We start from the raw sequence: 18,686 nt of genomic DNA, 5'->3' as shown, positions 1-18,686 counted from the left end.
GAGCGACTAAAGCCCCGACACTTTTGGGGGCCGAAAGAGGGGTGCCTTGTGGGCGGGAGAATCTCGTCTGGCCTTCATTGGACGCTTTTCGCAGGTTTTTTTGCCTTTTCTCCTTAAATTGTCGCGATAATAGCGTACAAAGGCTCAAAATGTCAGTCCAACACTGATATTCAGTCAATTCCTCTTCATTTCTTTATCACTGCGACAAGAAGTATGTATCTTACTCCTGGAGAAGAACGTGTTTCATTATTTTCAAAGCTCATGCTTTTAAAACGTAACTAATGTCAATTATTTAAACTAATTACAGAATATTACTGATAATTATGTTTCACATATTACAATATGTGTATTGGATGGAATGCTTTTCTTTACGAGTTTCTGTCTGCGTTTTTTCTCGGCTTTTAAGTGAAAGAAGCATGGAGTTATTAAAGGGGATATGAAAATGTAATATTAATAACGGAGATTGAACCCGCCAAATTCAGTTTGCAGTATAGACATACAACATTACGAAAATTTCAAAGACTTGGAAAAGTTTCCCGACTTGACCTAATAATCCTTCCCGGGATTTTCGTCTTTAATCTATCCTAATCTAATCGTGAAGTAAATTTTACCACCACCAGAGTCAAGTATAGTACAGTCATATTTTAGCCCAAAAATAGAGGGAACGCGCAACAAATTGAAACAAAGCTGAAAATTTCAGATCTTATAGATTTTTGGGCGCTCTTTAACGTGGTGTGGTCTCCCACACTCTCCCATTGGAGGAATTTCCGCCATATTGGAAAATGGCGGACAAAATCGAGAAAACGTTTAATAACTCCGGTTCTACTTAACCGATTAACACGTAATTAGGCTTTAATTGTAGATCACCTTCAAACACATAATTCAGCTCTTAAGATATTTTGCCCTACAACTAACCGGAAGTTCACAATCTGACCCTGAAGATTAGCCTCATATAAAAAATGGGGATTTAAAGCATTTTATGGTTTCTATATTCAGAATGCATTTCCAAAAATTAAACATATAGTTCCTATTACTGACAAATTTTGTTTCTTTTCTGACAAGAGCTATAGTGTATAGTATGGGAGAGGGTTAAACAGCCTTTGTACCATCATAAAACTTAGTGTTTTAATATATACCATTGTTCGCCCACACTTGTCAATACGGCTAAAGTCGAGTTAAAGCGTGTGAAACAAAGTTGAAAAAACCAAGTGTATACTTTAAATGAAGATTGTGGAATTGATCTTTTGAATTAGCTTCTCTTCCACCAACAAGTGCGGCAGCACCAAGTTCAAACGTGGCTTGGAAGCAGCCTAAATGCTAGAGAATGGGGTTGGAGACAGGTAGGATCTGAACTCAAACCAATCTTTACCACTCTACAACCTTCTCCAGCTGAGCTTCTGCAGATGATCCCTCGTAAATGCAAGGAAGTCTGTGACTTGAAATGTGAATGCGGTAAAACTGGTCCAGTCTGTTCTTCAATTTGTAGACAATGCAAGGGAGTATCTTGTTCAAATAAACATAGATTTTGAGGCTCAACCTCAAGCAGAGGACTATGATTAAACTTAAGCTTAACCAATATTGATAAATATACTAATATACAAGTTGGTAAACCAAAATAAACCTCTCCGATACGAGACGCAATTAAGAGGCTATTCTTAAATAATTAAGAAAATATAATTGATATTAATTACTTTAGGCGTCAGTAGTTTAACGTAATTCTACTGAAGTCGTTTTAAGAAACTTAATTCCTAAAATAATTTTAAACATAGCTATTGTTGACGTTTGAATTCTAGCGTATGCACCTTTAACAATTTTTGGAAATTTAGTGTATATATTGATTCACAATAAATGATAAGAAATCCACAATTGCATGAACCTTTGGTTGAAGCCCTGCAATTGGGAGGCTAGACGTTTCTCGTAACCCTAGCCGATCGCCACGCACTTCTTGATCCTAACGTTGGGAGTAGAAGCCGAAAATTATACTGCGAACACGTTTGCTCCGATTTGCCAACTGCGAACGCGGTGACCGACACACACAGACAGACACCCCACCCCATTCACGTCCAGTATAATACCTCTCCGTGACGTCATCGTCACTTAAAGAGGTAAAATAATATATTTTAGGTTTAAAACCCGCTTTGCATTTATTTCGCTTGAAACCGTTTCGAAATACTAAAAAATTAGATTTGCCTTACCTTCCGGGCAGGATTGTGAACTTCCGGTTATTTGTAGGACAACATATCTTATAGGATGAATTATGTGATTGAAAGTAATCTACAATTGAAGCCTAATAACTTGTTAATCGCGTTAGTAGAACCAGAGTTATTAAACTTTTTCTCGATTTTGGAAATGCATTCTGAATATAGAAACCATAAAATGCTTTAAATCCCCATTTTTTATATGAGGCTAATCTTAAAACGACTTCAGTAGAATTACGTTAAACTACTGACGCCTAAAGTAATTAATATCAATTATATTTTCTTAATTATTTAAGAATAGCCTCTTAATTGCGTCTCGTATCGGAGAGGTTTATTTTGGTTTACCAACTTGTATATTAGTATATTTATCAATATTGGTTAAGCTTAAGTTTAATCATAGTCCTCTGCTTGAGGTTGAGCCTCAAAATCTATGTTTATTTGAACAAGATACTCCCTTGCATTGTCTACAAATTGAAGAACAGACTGGACCAGTTTTACCGCATTCACATTTCAAGTCACAGACTTCCTTGCATTTACGAGGGATCATCTGCAGAAGCTCAGCTGGAGAAGGTTGTAGAGTGGTAAAGATTGGTTTGAGTTCAGATCCTACCTGTCTCCAACCCCATTCTCTAGCATTTAGGCTGCTTCCAAGCCACGTTTGAACTTGGTGCTGCCGCACTTGTTGGTGGAAGAGAAGCTAATTCAAAAGATCAATTCCACAATCTTCATTTAAAGTATACACTTGGTTTTTTCAACTTTGTTTCACACGCTTTAACTCGACTTTAGCCGTATTGACAAGTGTGGGCGAACAATGGTATATATTAAAACACTAAGTTTTATGATGGTACAAAGGCTGTTTAACCCTCTCCCATACTATACACTATAGCTCTTGTCAGAAAAGAAACAAAATTTGTCAGTAATAGGAACTATATGTTTAATTTTTGGAAATGCATTCTGAATATAGAAACCATAAAATGCTTTAAATCCCCATTTTTTATATGAGGCTAATCTTCAGGGTCAGATTGTGAACTTCCGGTTAGTTGTAGGGCAAAATATCTTAAGAGCTGAATTATGTGTTTGAAGGTGATCTACAATTAAAGCCTAATTACGTGTTAATCGGTTAAGTAGAACCGGAGTTATTAAACGTTTTCTCGATTTTGTCCGCCATTTTCCAATATGGCGGAAATTCCTCCAATGGGAGAGTGTGGGAGACCACACCACGTTAAAGAGCGCCCAAAAATCTATAAGATCTGAAATTTTCAGCTTTGTTTCAATTTGTTGCGCGTTCCCTCTATTTTTGGGCTAAAATATGACTGTACTATACTTGACTCTGGTGGTGGTAAAATTTACTTCACGATTAGATTAGGATAGATTAAAGACGAAAATCCCGGGAAGGATTATTAGGTCAAGTCGGGAAACTTTTCCAAGTCTTTGAAATTTTCGTAATGTTGTATGTCTATACTGCAAACTGAATTTGGCGGGTTCAATCTCCGTTATTAATATTACATTTTCATATCCCCTTTAATAACTCCATGCTTCTTTCACTTAAAAGCCGAGAAAAAACGCAGACAGAAACTCGTAAAGAAAAGCATTCCATCCAATACACATATTGTAATATGTGAAACATAATTATCAGTAATATTCTGTAATTAGTTTAAATAATTGACATTAGTTACGTTTTAAAAGCATGAGCTTTGAAAATAATGAAACACGTTCTTCTCCAGGAGTAAGATACATACTTCTTGTCGCAGTGATAAAGAAATGAAGAGGAATTGACTGAATATCAGTGTTGGACTGACATTTTGAGCCTTTGTACGCTATTATCGCGACAATTTAAGGAGAAAAGGCAAAAAAACCTGCGAAAAGCGTCCAATGAAGGCCAGACGAGATTCTCCCGCCCACAAGGCACCCCTCTTTCGGCCCCCAAAAGTGTCGGGGCTTTAGTCGCTCGTTAAATTACCGCCAACTTGGAATCTGCCGAAAATTGCCGAAAGTAAAATAGTACTTTTCCGACTATGCGTCGTCTGCTAGAAAACACCCTTTGGCTAGATTGACTTGGCTTTAGACTTAAGCGGTAAAATAGAGTAGTAATTCGGCAAATCAAAAGACTAGGCGGTAAAATCCAAAAAACCACGATTAAAGCTAAATAACGACTTCATTTGAATATAATAACGCAAGACCATTTAAATACGTTTAAATATTACAAATCAAAGTAATTAAAACGTTTTCTCTCAACAAAAAAGCCTGCGAAACACGGTACAGTAGTGTGTTTATTTTCGGCATTTTTCGAAACAAAACAAAATTAAAGCTAATTAACGACTTAAACAAGTTTAAATTAATCTTATAATGCTCTTTCAAAATTTTCGGACATTTAAACATCACTTAAGTGGAAAAACTATACTTAAAATCCAATAAACTCCTCCATTGTCTAACGCAATGCCATTTAAACACGTTTAAATAATACTAATCAACGTAAATTCGAACGTTTACTCTCATAAAATAACAGCGCGAAAACTTAGCGGTAAAATTGTCCCTTCATTTTTGGCATTTTCCAAAAGAAAGAAAAAAAAACACTAATTAAAACTTCTATTGGTTCTATCGAACCATTTAACGCAAAAAAAATTAAATTTCGGCAATTTCCAGAAAAACCGTATATATAGCTAACTAACTAATTAAGTAAACTGTTTTCAAATACCAAATCGTTTTGCCTGTTGTACCGAACCACGTAGCACATAAATTGACAACAATGACCATTAAAATAATTTTATAATTAACTTTAATCATTATTAATATTCCAATTTAAACATCAATTCAGTAGAGAATTCGCTTAATACCGATTAAGTTTCATCATCGTCTAATGCAAATGTAAAGACACACCTTTAATCATTAATTACCAAAGTTAATTATACTTAAATGACTTCGTTACGATTTATCTCATTCAAATTACCCGCTACAACAACATGGCTGTCCAAACCAGGCGGTAAATTAGTGTATGGACACTTTCGGCATTTTACAAAAATCACGTCAGTTGCCTACTCTAGAGCGTAGATGGCAACCCCATCCCCATCGCCGTGAAACAAATCAATAGAAAAATGGCTGTCCAAAACCAGGCGGTAAATTAGTGTATGGACACTTTCGGCATTTTACAAAAATCACGTCAGTTGCCTACTCTAGAGCCTAGATGGCAACCCCATCCCCATCGCCGTGAAACAAATCAATAGAAAAATGGCTGTCCAAAACCAGGCGGTAATTTAGTGCATGGCCGCTTTCGGCATTTTACAAAAATCACGTCAGTTGCCTACTCTAGAGCCTAGATGGCAACCCCATCCCCATCGCCGTGAAACAAATCAATAGGAAAATGGCTGTCCAAAACCAGGCGGTAAATTAGTGTATGGCCGCTTTCGGCAGGGATAAGGGAGTTGAGATGGATTGGAAATGATGATGGGCGACCTGCGGCACCGTATCTCTCCCAATGTACCTCGCGCACGCCCCTACCCTTCGGTAGGCGATTGCTAAGTGCTGCCGCGTAGCGCCATTTTATTTGTATGAGAGCTAGTTTCTATTTTTAAGATAGAGGGAGCGCCCTTTACAATTTCATCCAGTACGAGTGACGTACGACCCTACCTAACCGCTGAGGATGCTGGGAGGACTACGGTGCCGTAGGTGGGGGTACACAAGCAACGCTATAGGTATGGGGGTTTCCACTCCATTCCTCTCTCCTTCAAGCTTTCGGCATTTTACAAAAATCACGTCAGTTGCCTACTCTAGAGCCTAGATGGCAACCCCATCCCCATCGCCGTGAAACAAATCAATAGAAAAATGGCTGTCCAAAACCAGGCGGTAAATTAGTGTATGGCCGCTTTCGGCATTTTACAAAAATCACGTCAGTTGCCTACTCTAGAGCCTAGATGGCAACCCCATCCCCATCGCCGTGAAACAAATCAATAGAAAAATGGCTGTCCAAAACCAGGCGGTAAATTAGTGTATGGCCGCTTTCGGCATTTTACAAAAATCACGTCAGTTGCCTACTCTAGAGCCTAGATGGCAACCCCATTGCCGTAAAACAATAGAAAACAATGAAAAAATTGCTGTCCAAAACAGGCGGTAAAATATGATATCAACACTTTCGGCAATTTCCAGAAAAACCCTATTTAAAGCTAACTAACTAATTAAGTAAATTGTTTTCAAATACCAAATCGTTTTGCTAGTTGTACCGAACGATGTAGCGCATAAATTCACAACAATCACATTTAAAATAATTTTATAAGTAACTTTCTTCTATCTCGGCATTTTAATTTCCTAATTTAATCATTAATTAAAATGAGAAACCCCTTAAAACCGATTATACTCTATCATTGTCTAATGCAAAGAGCTTTAAATGCGTTTATTCATCACTTATTAAATTTAATTTTACTTTAAAGTCTTCATTACGATTTCTCGCATTCAAATAACCCACGGCCAAAAATGGCTGTCCAAAACCGACGGTAATTTAGTGTTCTATACTTTTTCGGTACTTTACAAAGGGACCTAAGTTACTGTAGAGTCTATACATGGCAAACACTTTGCTGTAAAACAACTCACAAGAAAAATATTGCTGTAGGAAACAGGCGGTAAGATAGAGTAGAACTGTTAAAAATATTTGGTGTTCCAAAAAAAAACTTACTTAAATAGTTTTTAGGTTTAATTAGGGTGTCTTATGAAAATGCCGAAACCAGGGATAGATTTAATTTTAGAAGTAGGAATGGAGAACGTAGTAATGTGGGCGGTCGTCAAAGTCCCGGACCCCCTTCCACGGGACTGAGGGGTATGAAAGAAGCTAGGCAAGTCATAGTGACAGAGGTAAAAAGGAATTACGTATTTTTCGCCGTCCACGTCAGCAACGTCATCAAAACGTAGTTTAAGTGAGTCAATAAGATAATTTAAACTTTTCGTTACGTGCTGGAGGGAGGGGCTCTATACTGGGCTATGAGTCGGATAGAAGTAAATACTAACCGTTCTCCATTCATACTTCTAAAATTAAATCTATCCCTGCCGAAACTATTTTACTGCCTTGTTTGGACAGCCATTTTTAGCCACATCGTTCATTGAAGGGAGAGTGAATGGGAGAGAATTGTGCTGAGGTGATATTTTCCTTTCGTGTATTTTAAGAGGAAATAATAGAAAGTTTAAGCATAGCATTTAATTGTTTTAGAATGTTTAAGTATAGCATTTAATTGCTCTATTAAGGTTAAGCATTGTGAATTATTTTTTACGTTTGCTTAAATGGAAGGTTCAATACTCCCTTTAAAATTCTGGTCACCCGTCAACAATACGGGTTTAACGCTTTCAATCCCGCTCCCCTATTTCAAAATTCAAAGAAATCGAGGAGAATTTTTAAAGAGCAAAAGGAAGTATATTCCGACGTTGGACCCGCGCTTTGATTTAAGGCGGTGTTTAGTATCGGAAGTTGCGTCTGTTTTCCCAGAAATCGAGAAACATTTTAAAAGCAAAGGAAAATATTAGGGATATATCGGTATCGGCATCGATACTAGAGATATATCGGTATCGGCACCGATACTAGGGATATATCGGTATCGGCACCGATACTAGGGATATATCGGTATCGGCACCGATACTAGGGATATATCGGTATCGGCACCGATACTAGGGGTTTCCCGATAGTATCGGATCGCTTGGTTTAATATGATTCTAAACCGATACTCGTTTAAAATACGTAATATGGCGCTACATGACATTCTTAGGTCTTTCAGTAATGTATTGATGGTGATATCTTATTTCTATGAATGTCAATCGTGATGATTTCTCATTTAAATAAAAAGCACCTGAATTTAGATTATCTAATAACTAAGTTTAATAGAAGTTTAACGATAAAAGGGCCTCTAGTTAAACAAGACGACCCAAGGGCTCGTAATATTAGCCACATCGTACGAGTGAATAGCCCCTCTATACCCTACCCTAATGAGTGGATAGCGCTATCTTTTACAATGCTTAAATGATTTACCGTGCATAAAATGAGAGTGAATAGCCCCTCGATGTCCAACCCTAAACAGTGATAAAAATTTTACCCTTATAAATTTACTTATGCTGTAATTGTAATATTCCGGCGAAAGAACTCAAGTTGGGTGTTTTACCAAATTCTTTCTCTTTCAAACGCTTCTGGGCATAAGTTCATGTTATAAATTTATAAGATGCGATAACTGTGCATCGGCATAAGTCTATGCTTTAACTCATCGAGGGGATAATCACTAAAACTATCCGTTCTTCGATTCCCCGGAATATTACAATTAGAGCATACAACAAAATATTAATTGGCACGCACGCGATTTGTCGAGCAAAATTTGTGAGCGAGATAAGATAAACAATGTGCGCAATGTGATAATCGTGGTGCGCGATACTGAGCGTGGCTGAAATAATTTTAGCAGGACGTTACACGATTAGTCGAATCGGTCGGACGTGCTGCCACTGATTAATCGATGAAATGTGAATCAATTTTGATTTTTAAAATCGTTTCGAGATATTTCTTATAAATATTAGGAGAATAAGTTAAAAATTCACTTGATTTTCCTCTTCGCCCTAACTTTTCGAGACTGATTATTGAAATTTTTAAGTACTTAAATCGGTTTGTATTAAAAGATAATAGAATGTAATGCGTTTTAAAATGATTTCTCAACTTAATTGATATTTAAATTTCAAAATAATCAAGATCATAACGAAAATTTAAGTGGTATTATGTTTTGATCTATAATTCGCGACACGAGTAGAGCTTAGTATTAAGTCGTTAACTAGCTTTAATTATTTTCAGGGGCGTGCCAACCACGGGGGCAGCGGGGGAATCGCCCCCTCTGGTGACTGAGTCTAAATAGTAAAAAATTTCATTGAATGTGAAATTTTCATTACCCAGTGTACTATTGTTGTGAGAGGAAGTCAGTTTTTGGAAGTGATTAAGAAAATACAGGTCTTAATCATTAACATGTTCGTAATATTTATAAATAAATTATTTGAAGTTCTTCAATTTTTACTCCGTGGAGTTATGTAATAACCAATGGAGTTTGCGCTGATGCCCAGTTATTTAGTGTGATGCATGCGAATAGATTCCATAAATATTGCAATCGTAAAGGGGATTGGTAAAAGTGACAGCTTTGATAGTTCAAAAATCGTCGCTCGAGGACGGTTTTGAAGTTCAGTATTAAGCTCAGGTTGTCGTATCTTTGTAGAAATGTAGAATCATTTTTAAACTAGTCCTGGAAATGAAGAATTTCGCATTGTTTGACAGTCTCGAGAATGTGTCGTTCCTGACTTCCACCATTTTTTCTTTACGCATAACATGTATACATATAGCAACCACGGTTTTCTATACAGTATAGTGTTGCAATTCTTTCGCATATAACCGTGGCTAATCATAGAGCTAATTAACCCAAGAGAGAAAGGGTGTAGCCGATAGTGCTTCAAATTATTGTAGCTATCAACTTTGGGAAAGAATAGGTAGGCTAAAGCAGAAGTCCATTAAATTAGCCTAGGAAGTAAACAATTACAATAGCTGGTATAGCGTACGTCTCTGCTGGGGTAAGAACTCCTTCTAACTCCATGCATAGGGGGTTAAATTTTCCCCCTTTCCTAACACTGTTAGAAATCTCCTCTCTAGGAAGTCTTTCTTGACGTGAGCGGGGCGTGACTCCTTCAGTCCATGAACGCTGGATCTCTAAAGGGTAGATTGTTTGCTTTATAAAAAAAATAAAAAAAAGGAACGGCCACGGTCGTTAAATAGTTTTTTTTTTTCAATAGGTTTATGAAGAGTCATAAAAAACTGAATGACCTTGACTGTTCCTAAATTCACACCCCCATCCTAAGACCATTAATGGTCTTAGCCCCATCCCTTCTCCTGATTCTATGCTAAAGAGGACTCGGTTTTACAGTGGAAGGGGGTGTTTTCTGTTCCTTTTAGACATACATTGTTCATTTTCAGCCAATAGTTTTTAGCCATATCGTAGTATTTTCTCTCTCGATAGGGCAAATTGTGTCGCCCTTCTTCAGTATTGCTACACAAGAGAGGGGAGTCCCAAACCCCGCTTTTGGTTACTTCCTAGGCTAATTTAATGGACTTCTGGCTAAAGACATATTTTCTTTGCGTTTTTACTATTTTCTACGATTTACGAAAAGAGAGAAATGTATGCTACTCTAGAAATGGCACCTTATACAGGGTGTTTGTGAAAAGTCCATCAATAATGAAAGGGCGTATTTATTGGGCCATTTTGAGTCGAAAATGTTCTATGACATTTTGCCGTCCGAGCCACGGTTTTCGAGTTATGATTTGAATATTTTAGGGATGACCCCTTCATTAAATTAGCGCTGTCTTTCAATTTCTTAATTAAATTTAAGGGGTCATCCGTAAATTACTCCAATCATAACTTAAAAACAGTGGCCCGAACGGAAAAATGTCATAGAACATTTTCGACTCAAAATGGCCCAATAAATACGCCCTTTCATTATTGATGGACCTTTCACAAACACCCTGTAGAATCGTGGCCACTGTATCCCACGAGTATTGAATTGGCCAGGCATTAAATCTCACGTTCATGCGGACCTCTTCGTAACTTTACAGTGCATGCGAGATACTGTATAGCCTTAGATCATTGATGAGTGCTGAACAACATTGAAGTACTGCAAAATAATTTTTGCTCTTGTATGAGTTTGGAAAGAGGTTAAGGTTGCTCAAAGTTGTTTACACAAGTGCAAAATTTTTACACAACTTTCTCTACCAGTGTAGGATTTTGTCCCCGCTCCAGTAAAAAGGTTGGCACGCCCCTGATTATTTTTGTTTGGAATACGCCGAAAACATTAAAACACTATCTTACCGCCTGTTTCCTACAGCAATATTTTTCTTGTGAGTTGTTTTACAGCAAAGTGTTTGCCATGTATAGACTCTACAGTAACTTAGGTCCCTTTGTAAAGTACCGAAAAAGTATAGAACACTAAATTACCGTCGGTTTTGGACAGCCATTTTTGGCCGTGGGTTATTTGAATGCGAGAAATCGTAATGAAGACTTTAAAGTAAAATTAAATTTAATAAGTGATGAATAAACGCATTTAAAGCTCTTTGCATTAGACAATGATAGAGTATAATCGGTTTTAAGGGGTTTCTCATTTTAATTAATGATTAAATTAGGAAATTAAAATGCCGAGATAGAAGAAAGTTACTTATAAAATTATTTTAAATGTGATTGTTGTGAATTTATGCGCTACATCGTTCGGTACAACTAGCAAAACGATTTGGTATTTGAAAACAATTTACTTAATTAGTTAGTTAGCTTTAAATAGGGTTTTTCTGGAAATTGCCGAAAGTGTTGATATCATATTTTACCGCCTGTTTTGGACAGCAATTTTTTCATTGTTTTCTATTGTTTTACGGCAATGGGGTTGCCATCTAGGCTCTAGAGTAGGCAACTGACGTGATTTTTGTAAAATGCCGAAAGCGGCCATACACTAATTTACCGCCTGGTTTTGGACAGCCATTTTCCTATTGATTTGTTTCACGGCGATGGGGATGGGGTTGCCATCTAGGCTCTAGAGTAGGCAACTGACGTGATTTTTGTAAAATGCCGAAAGCGGCCATACACTAATTTACCGCCTGGTTTTGGACAGCCATTTTCCTATTGATTTGTTTCACGGCGATGGGGATGGGGTTGCCATCTAGGCTCTAGAGTAGGCAACTGACGTGATTTTTGTAAAATGCCGAAAGCGGCCATACACTAATTTACCGCCTGGTTTTGGACAGCCATTTTTCTATTGATTTGTTTCACGGCGATGGGGATGGGGTTGCCATCTAGGCTCTAGAGTAGGCAACTGACGTGATTTTTGTAAAATGCCGAAAGTGTCCATACACTAATTTACCGCCTGGTTTTGGACAGCCATTTTTCTATTGATTTGTTTCACGGCGATGGGGATGGGGTTGCCATCTAGGCTCTAGAGTAGGCAACTGACGTGATTTTTGTAAAATGCCGAAAGTGTCCATACACTAATTTACCGCCTGGTTTTGGACAGCCATTTTTCTATTGATTTGTTTCACGGCGATGGGGATGGGGTTGCCATCTAGGCTCTAGAGTAGGCAACTGACGTGATTTTTGTAAAATGCCGAAAGCGGCCATACACTAATTTACCGCCTGGTTTTGGACAGCCATTTTTCTATTGATTTGTTTCACGGCGATGGGGATGGGGTTGCCATCTACGCTCTAGAGTAGGCAACTGACGTGATTTTTGTAAAATGCCGAAAGTGTCCATACACTAATTTACCACCTGGTTTGGACAGCCATGTTGTTGTAGCGGGTAATTTGAATGAGATAAATCGTAACGAAGTCATTTAAGTATAATTAACTTTGGTAATTAATGATTAAAGGTGTGTCTTTACATTTGCATTAGACGATGATGAAACTTAATCGGTATTAAGCGAATTCTCTACTGAATTGATGTTTAAATTGGAATATTAATAATGATTAAAGTTAATTATAAAATTATTTTAATGGTCATTGTTGTCAATTTATGTGCTACGTGGTTCGGTACAACAGGCAAAACGATTTGGTATTTGAAAACAGTTTACTTAATTAGTTAGTTAGCTATATATACGGTTTTTCTGGAAATTGCCGAAATTTAATTTTTTTTGCGTTAAATGGTTCGATAGAACCAATAGAAGTTTTAATTAGTGTTTTTTTTTCTTTCTTTTGGAAAATGCCAAAAATGAAGGGACAATTTTACCGCTAAGTTTTCGCGCTGTTATTTTATGAGAGTAAACGTTCGAATTTACGTTGATTAGTATTATTTAAACGTGTTTAAATGGCATTGCGTTAGACAATGGAGGAGTTTATTGGATTTTAAGTATAGTTTTTCCACTTAAGTGATGTTTAAATGTCCGAAAATTTTGAAAGAGCATTATAAGATTAATTTAAACTTGTTTAAGTCGTTAATTAGCTTTAATTTTGTTTTGTTTCGAAAAATGCCGAAAATAAACACACTACTGTACCGTGTTTCGCAGGCTTTTTTGTTGAGAGAAAACGTTTTAATTACTTTGATTTGTAATATTTAAACGTATTTAAATGGTCTTGCGTTATTATATTCAAATGAAGTCGTTATTTAGCTTTAATCGTGGTTTTTTGGATTTTACCGCCTAGTCTTTTGATTTGCCGAATTACTACTCTATTTTACCGCTTAAGTCTAAAGCCAAGTCAATCTAGCCAAAGGGTGTTTTCTAGCAGACGACGCATAGTCGGAAAAGTACTATTTTACTTTCGGCAATTTTCGGCAGATTCCAAGTTGGCGGTAATTTAGGGATTGCCATTTACATGACTTGTTGCAACATTTAAGCAGACGACACAACAACGTCAGACGGTCAGAGACTTGAAGGCAGGGCTGTAAATAAGTAGTGCACCGGAATAACAACAGGTTGAAAAAAGATAAAAAGAAATGTTATTTTCTTTTCCTCATTTTATTAGTTAAATTTTACAGCAACCAATAGTTTAATACAACGAAACAATAAAAAAAACCCTTGCAAATTAATTAAAAATTACAATCTGAATCTTTTTGAATAGAACGTTGTTGTTTGTTTATTTATTATAAGACTTAATAATACGAAAATTCTTAAACAAAAAAATAAACAAATTTTAATTTTCAATATGAAGATGCCTATGAATCATTTCTTCCTTATTAATCAAATGCGTAGTTTTACTAACTAACTGCATTAATGTATTCAAATTTGTTGACCAGTTATTCAGAACTTGATCAGGGTCTTTTTGTTGACAGAAGCTAACAACACCCGCCAAACGATCAACTTTAGCCCAAACTGTTTTGTTCACAACCAATGTTGATAAAACTTCCTCCGTTTCCTAATGATATTTATGAAAAGGACTTACTTTTTAAATTAATTAACTCATTAATAAGGAAACATATAAAAGCCCCCACTGAAAGCTCTAGGCCTTGGCCTTCCCCCACCTGAAAATCTCTAAGACTAAGCCTCGGCCTTCCCCCACCTGAAAAGCTCTAAGACTAAGCCTCGGCCTTCCCCCACCTGAAATGCTCTAACACTAACCCTTGGCCTCCTCCCACCTGAAAAGCTCTAACCCTTGGCCTCCCCTACCCTGAAAAACTCTAACCCTTGGCCTCTCCTACCCTGAAAAAAGCCAAGTATTAAGTTACTAATACTGATACTAACTGCTTCTGATAACTCTAAAAGTTCGGCCATCCTCTTTAGGTTAATTCTTGTGTAGTACTTGGCCATAATCCTGATATTCTGTAAATAAAAATCACAAAATAGTTAAGATACTTATTTTAATTTAACAATCTGAAGAAGTCCTCAAGGACAATTACATGTTCAACAACACGTTGTTTGAGATCTTGCCAACGTTTATTTCCATCAGTAGTATTAGGGACAAAAACTTGGGTTGGGGGATTCGGGGGAACAGTGGTACCACCTTCGCGAAGTTCTTTCTCATAATCGTGGCAAAGTCCACGCCAAACAATAAGTTCAGCGCAAGTAAACAATTTCAAAAGTTCCCTAAAATATAAATAACTTCATTAGAATATAACATTAACATTAACATTAACATTTCCGAATTTCTAAGTTTAACGTTAACGAACTTGTATTTTGGAATCTCTTCAAGAGGAGCCTTATCTTCTTGAATACGATGAATTAAATCAGATTGTTCGTTATCATAAGGAGCCAAGATTAAATATAAGACAACGTTCTTCAATGCCTGTTGATTAATTGATTGGGAAAGGTTAATTATCATAATTAATTATTGGCTTAATCTTAATAACAATAGTTAATAACCTCGTGTTTCTTGTTCAAATTATCCTGAATGCTGGGAGTATCGTAAATGGCTCGCCAATGTTTGCAAATGGCCAAATAAGATGATTCTTGTTGATCAACTTGAATCATCAAACGGTAGAACTTAAGTTTTAGTTCCTACAGGAAGAAGTTCATAATTTTAATACTCTATTTAAAATTAAATTAAAATAAAATATAATTAACAATTTTTTAAAGTAAAGTTCAGGGAACGTAACATTACACCTAAAAAAATTAACTATTACAAAATAATTAGCATTTAATTAGTTTTAAAAACAAGGACTACTGCGCCATCCACCATTGGTTTAGAGGCGTCTGCTAGCCAGAGCCTGCACAAGAATCAGGATTGGTTCGACCAATCCCATAGGGGTAAGGGGTTCTGACTAGCAGACGCCACTAAATCAATGGCGGCGGAATAGTCCTTGGTTTTAAGACTAATTAAATGCCAATTGTTTTGTATTGTACTGTCTCGCTATGTTTAGAGGCGTCTGCTAGCCAGAGCCAGCACAGGATTGGTTCAACCAATCCCATAGGAGAAAGGGGTTCTGACTAGCAGACGCCACTAAATCAATGGCGACGCAATGGTTCTTGGTTTTAAGACTAATTAAATGCCAATTGTTTTGTATCTTGCTATGTTTAGAGGCGTCTGCTAGCCAGAACCCGCACAGGATTGGTTCAACCAATCCCATAGAAGTAAGGGGTTCTGACTAGCAGACGCCACTAAATCAATGGCGACGCAATGGTTCTTGGTTTTAAGACTAATTAAATGCCAATAGTTTTGTATTGTACTGTACTGTCTTACTATGTTTAGAGGCGTCTGCTAGCCAGAACCCGCACAGGATTGGTTCAACCAATCCCACGTGGATAGGGGTAAGGGGTTCTGGCTAGCAGACGCCCCTAAACAAATGTCCCTGTTTTTCGGTCCGATTAAATGCTAATTGTTTTGTAATAAGAAAAAGGTCGTTCTTTTAAGGTAAAATGTGTAGAACTGTGATATTTTCTATAACCAACCTGATGCTCCTTATCGGTGAAAAACTTGCTGCTTATCTTTTTACTAATGATCTGAGTTCTAATGTAATCTTTCTTGGCCAGACAAAGACGCATTTGTTCCAGAATCATTTCCACTTTTTCTTTACGATCCATTGATCCAAATGTTTCAACTTGAAGCTCTTGCAAAATATTAGCCGCTTCTTCTATATTTCCTTCAGCTTCTTTCATAACGGCTAGTTTATGAGTTAATCTGGCTCTTTCTACCTCAACATAGATCTAAGCGAAACAATGTTATAATTTAGCCCTTAATCCCCAAGAAAGGGTTCATACAACTTTTGGAAAACAAATTTCCCTGAGATTTCCAGGTTTTTTCCCCATATACTTCCCTGAATTTTCCAGGTTTTTCCCGTGTATGGAGTATCCTATGGAGCAAATGTTAACGAAGGAGGGGGGGGGGGGGTGAATAGGGCTATAACATACTCAAAGGACATCCCCGTATCTCTAGTAGAACCAGAGATATGAGCCTCCAAAGTTTAGTGTAATGTTAATCCTATGGAGGGGGGTATGTTTACGAACATTTTGCTTAATTACTCGGCCCCTGTTTGTCGTAGCCCTAAGTTTTTAGTATGGTTGGATGGGGGACAAATTGGCCTATAACATACTCAAAGGACATCTCCGTATCTCTAGTAGAACCAGAGTTATGAGCCTCCAAAGTATAGTCTAATGTTAATCCTTTGGAGGGCATTTTTTAACATTTTGCTTAATTACTCGGCCACTGTTTGACGCAACCCCACGTTTTTAGTATCGTTGGATGGGGGACAAATAGGACTATAACATACTCAAAGGACATCACCGTATGTCTAATAGAACCAGAGTTATGAGCCTCGAAAGTATAGTGTAATGCTAATCCTATGGAGGGGGGTATGTTCACGAACATTTTGCTCAATTACTCGGCCCCTGTTTGTCGTAGCCCTAAGTTTTTAGTATGGTTGGATGGGGGACAAATTGGACTATAACATACTAAAAGGACATCCCCGTATCTCTAATAGAACCAGAGTTATGAGCCTCCAAAGTATAGTGTAATGTTAATCCTATGGAGGGTATGTTTATGAACATTTTGCTTAATTACTCGGCCCCTGTTTGACGCAAATTTCACTGATTTCCTTGAATTTTACTAAAAATTCGAAATTTCCATGAATTTTCTCTGAGGTTTTTGTCAACTATTTTTTTCCCTGATTTTTCCAGGTTTTCCCGGTTTTCCAGGTTTGTATGAACCCTGCTGGCAATAAGAAATGACATTTCTCACTTTTCCCGATGTCACTTGACGCAGAGTATCAATATATTTCAATCTAGTCTCTTTATCGGGCATGGATTCGACAAATGTACAACATTCTTGAATCATTTTTGTTACAGCTTGCTTAATTTGCCCGCGTCTTTTGGTCAATAAGATGATATAATCGTTTAGAAGCTTATATTCTTTAGCTTCGAAGCATAAACGAACGATCGCGACCAAAACCCGGCCGGTAGAATGGGTATCGGCACCCTAGAATTAGAGTTTAACGAACTTGATATATAGAACTTACTTATTAAACTTTGGTTGTAGGTGAAATCCCTACCGTTCTAGTTTTTTTCTCCAATGCAAGTAGAGTTTCAAGGGCTTCCATTATTTTACCAGCTTCAACTAATTTTTTGCATTCAGGTATCGTTTCATCAACGGCGGAAGAATAATCAACTTCCATTTTGACAATTTTGCCTGAATCCACGTAAGACTCGGTCCCAGTCATGGTTATTGGTTACCGATTTTTCAAATCAACTTTTCTGTTAAAAGAAACAGTTAAAAATTCAATTTAATAATCAAATTATGAAAAATAAACGTTTAAAATTGTTTCAACACTAAATTTATTTATTTAATATAATAAATTCAATATAAATAATTGAAAATTACCTGAAAATGCACCGCGTTTACTGCCGCTTTTTAACAATGAATGACAAGCGAATTTTTTGTCTCGTCTGCTTAGAAGAGATATATTTCCAAGCTGGGAAATAAGGATATTTTTTAAACTAGTCCTTTGGACTTATTTTTTTATTTATTTAGTTCAGTACAGGTAAGCCATTAGAGCTTGGTTAGTACAACCGAGAGAGATTAACGATTTAGTTATACAGAGATTAACGATTTAGTTATACATTAGTAAAAAAAGAAAAAAAAAACAAAAAGAGATAAGTAACAAAGTAAAAAAAAAAAAAAATAAGTGACAAAGTAGAAAAAAGATAAGTAACAAAGTAAAAAACGGTATGACTACAGGTCAATTTGGGGTATTATTGAAGTGAGCCGATAACTTAGCGCGAAATTTTGATTTATCTGAGATGGTAATAATAGATTCAGGGAGTGCGTTCCAATCTGAGATAACAGTGTGGGTGAAATGATGTTGGCGGATAGACGTCAGGGCGCGTGGTTTTGCAAGTTTAAGGGAGTGTCCACGGGTAGAGGGATACGGTGCAGGGTGGAAAAAAGTTTCAACGTTAAGTGCCAATTTGTTATTAAAGAAGTCATGAAGTAAACATAGGTTGTTAATTTTATGGCGGATAATGACGGGATCAATTTTAAGTTTTTCTAATCGAGAAGGGGCTGGGAGTTTATCTAATTTTTGAGTTAGTTTAGTAAATTTGTT

General features: G+C 36.8%; 1 protein-coding gene and 1 long non-coding RNA gene across 2 annotated transcripts; one reads left to right on the top strand and one right to left on the bottom strand.

Moving 5' to 3' along the window:
• The first annotated feature begins 124 nt into the window (after nt 1-124).
• On the top strand, nt 125-5,217 carry LOC149679635 (uncharacterized). Its single transcript, XR_016365854.1, has 3 exons — nt 125-211; nt 308-2,457; nt 2,646-5,217. It is a non-coding gene; the product is annotated as an uncharacterized LOC149679635 (long non-coding RNA).
• An 8,433-nt stretch (nt 5,218-13,650) lies between these two features.
• Nucleotides 13,651-18,095, bottom strand: Rpn5 (regulatory particle non-ATPase 5). Its single transcript, XM_089835447.1, has 9 exons — nt 17,963-18,095; nt 17,634-17,835; nt 17,324-17,560; nt 16,039-16,293; nt 15,013-15,147; nt 14,820-14,935; nt 14,550-14,736; nt 14,395-14,472; nt 13,651-14,068 (listed from the first exon to the last, which is right to left on the bottom strand). Exons 2-9 carry the CDS (start codon nt 17,799-17,801, stop codon nt 13,847-13,849), a joined length of 1,398 nt encoding a protein of 465 aa, XP_089691573.1. The 5' UTR covers nt 17,802-17,835; nt 17,963-18,095; the 3' UTR covers nt 13,651-13,846.
• Between the last annotated feature and the right edge of the window lie 591 nt (nt 18,096-18,686).

The sequence above is a fragment of the Phalangium opilio genome, unplaced genomic scaffold (assembly GCF_054372755.1).
Source record: "Phalangium opilio isolate 3A_F unplaced genomic scaffold, DU_Popi_V2 ptg000041l_1, whole genome shotgun sequence".
NCBI classification, from domain to species: Eukaryota; Metazoa; Arthropoda; class Arachnida; order Opiliones; family Phalangiidae; genus Phalangium; species Phalangium opilio.
The sequence above is the reverse complement of the archived record's forward strand: the minus strand, read 5'-3'. Positions and strand labels throughout refer to the sequence as shown.

Coding starts and splice junctions, on each gene's coding strand:
- Rpn5 (XM_089835447.1), bottom strand. CDS start 17,801: ATGACTGGGACCGAGTCTTACGTGGATTCAGGCAAAATTGTCAAAATG. Junction 14,936..15,012: donor ATTTGAACAAGAAACACGAG/GTTATTAACTAT, acceptor ATTAATCAACAG/GCATTGAAGAACGTTGTCTT. Junction 14,473..14,549: donor AACAACGTGTTGTTGAACAT/GTAATTGTCCTT, acceptor TTTTATTTACAG/AATATCAGGATTATGGCCAA.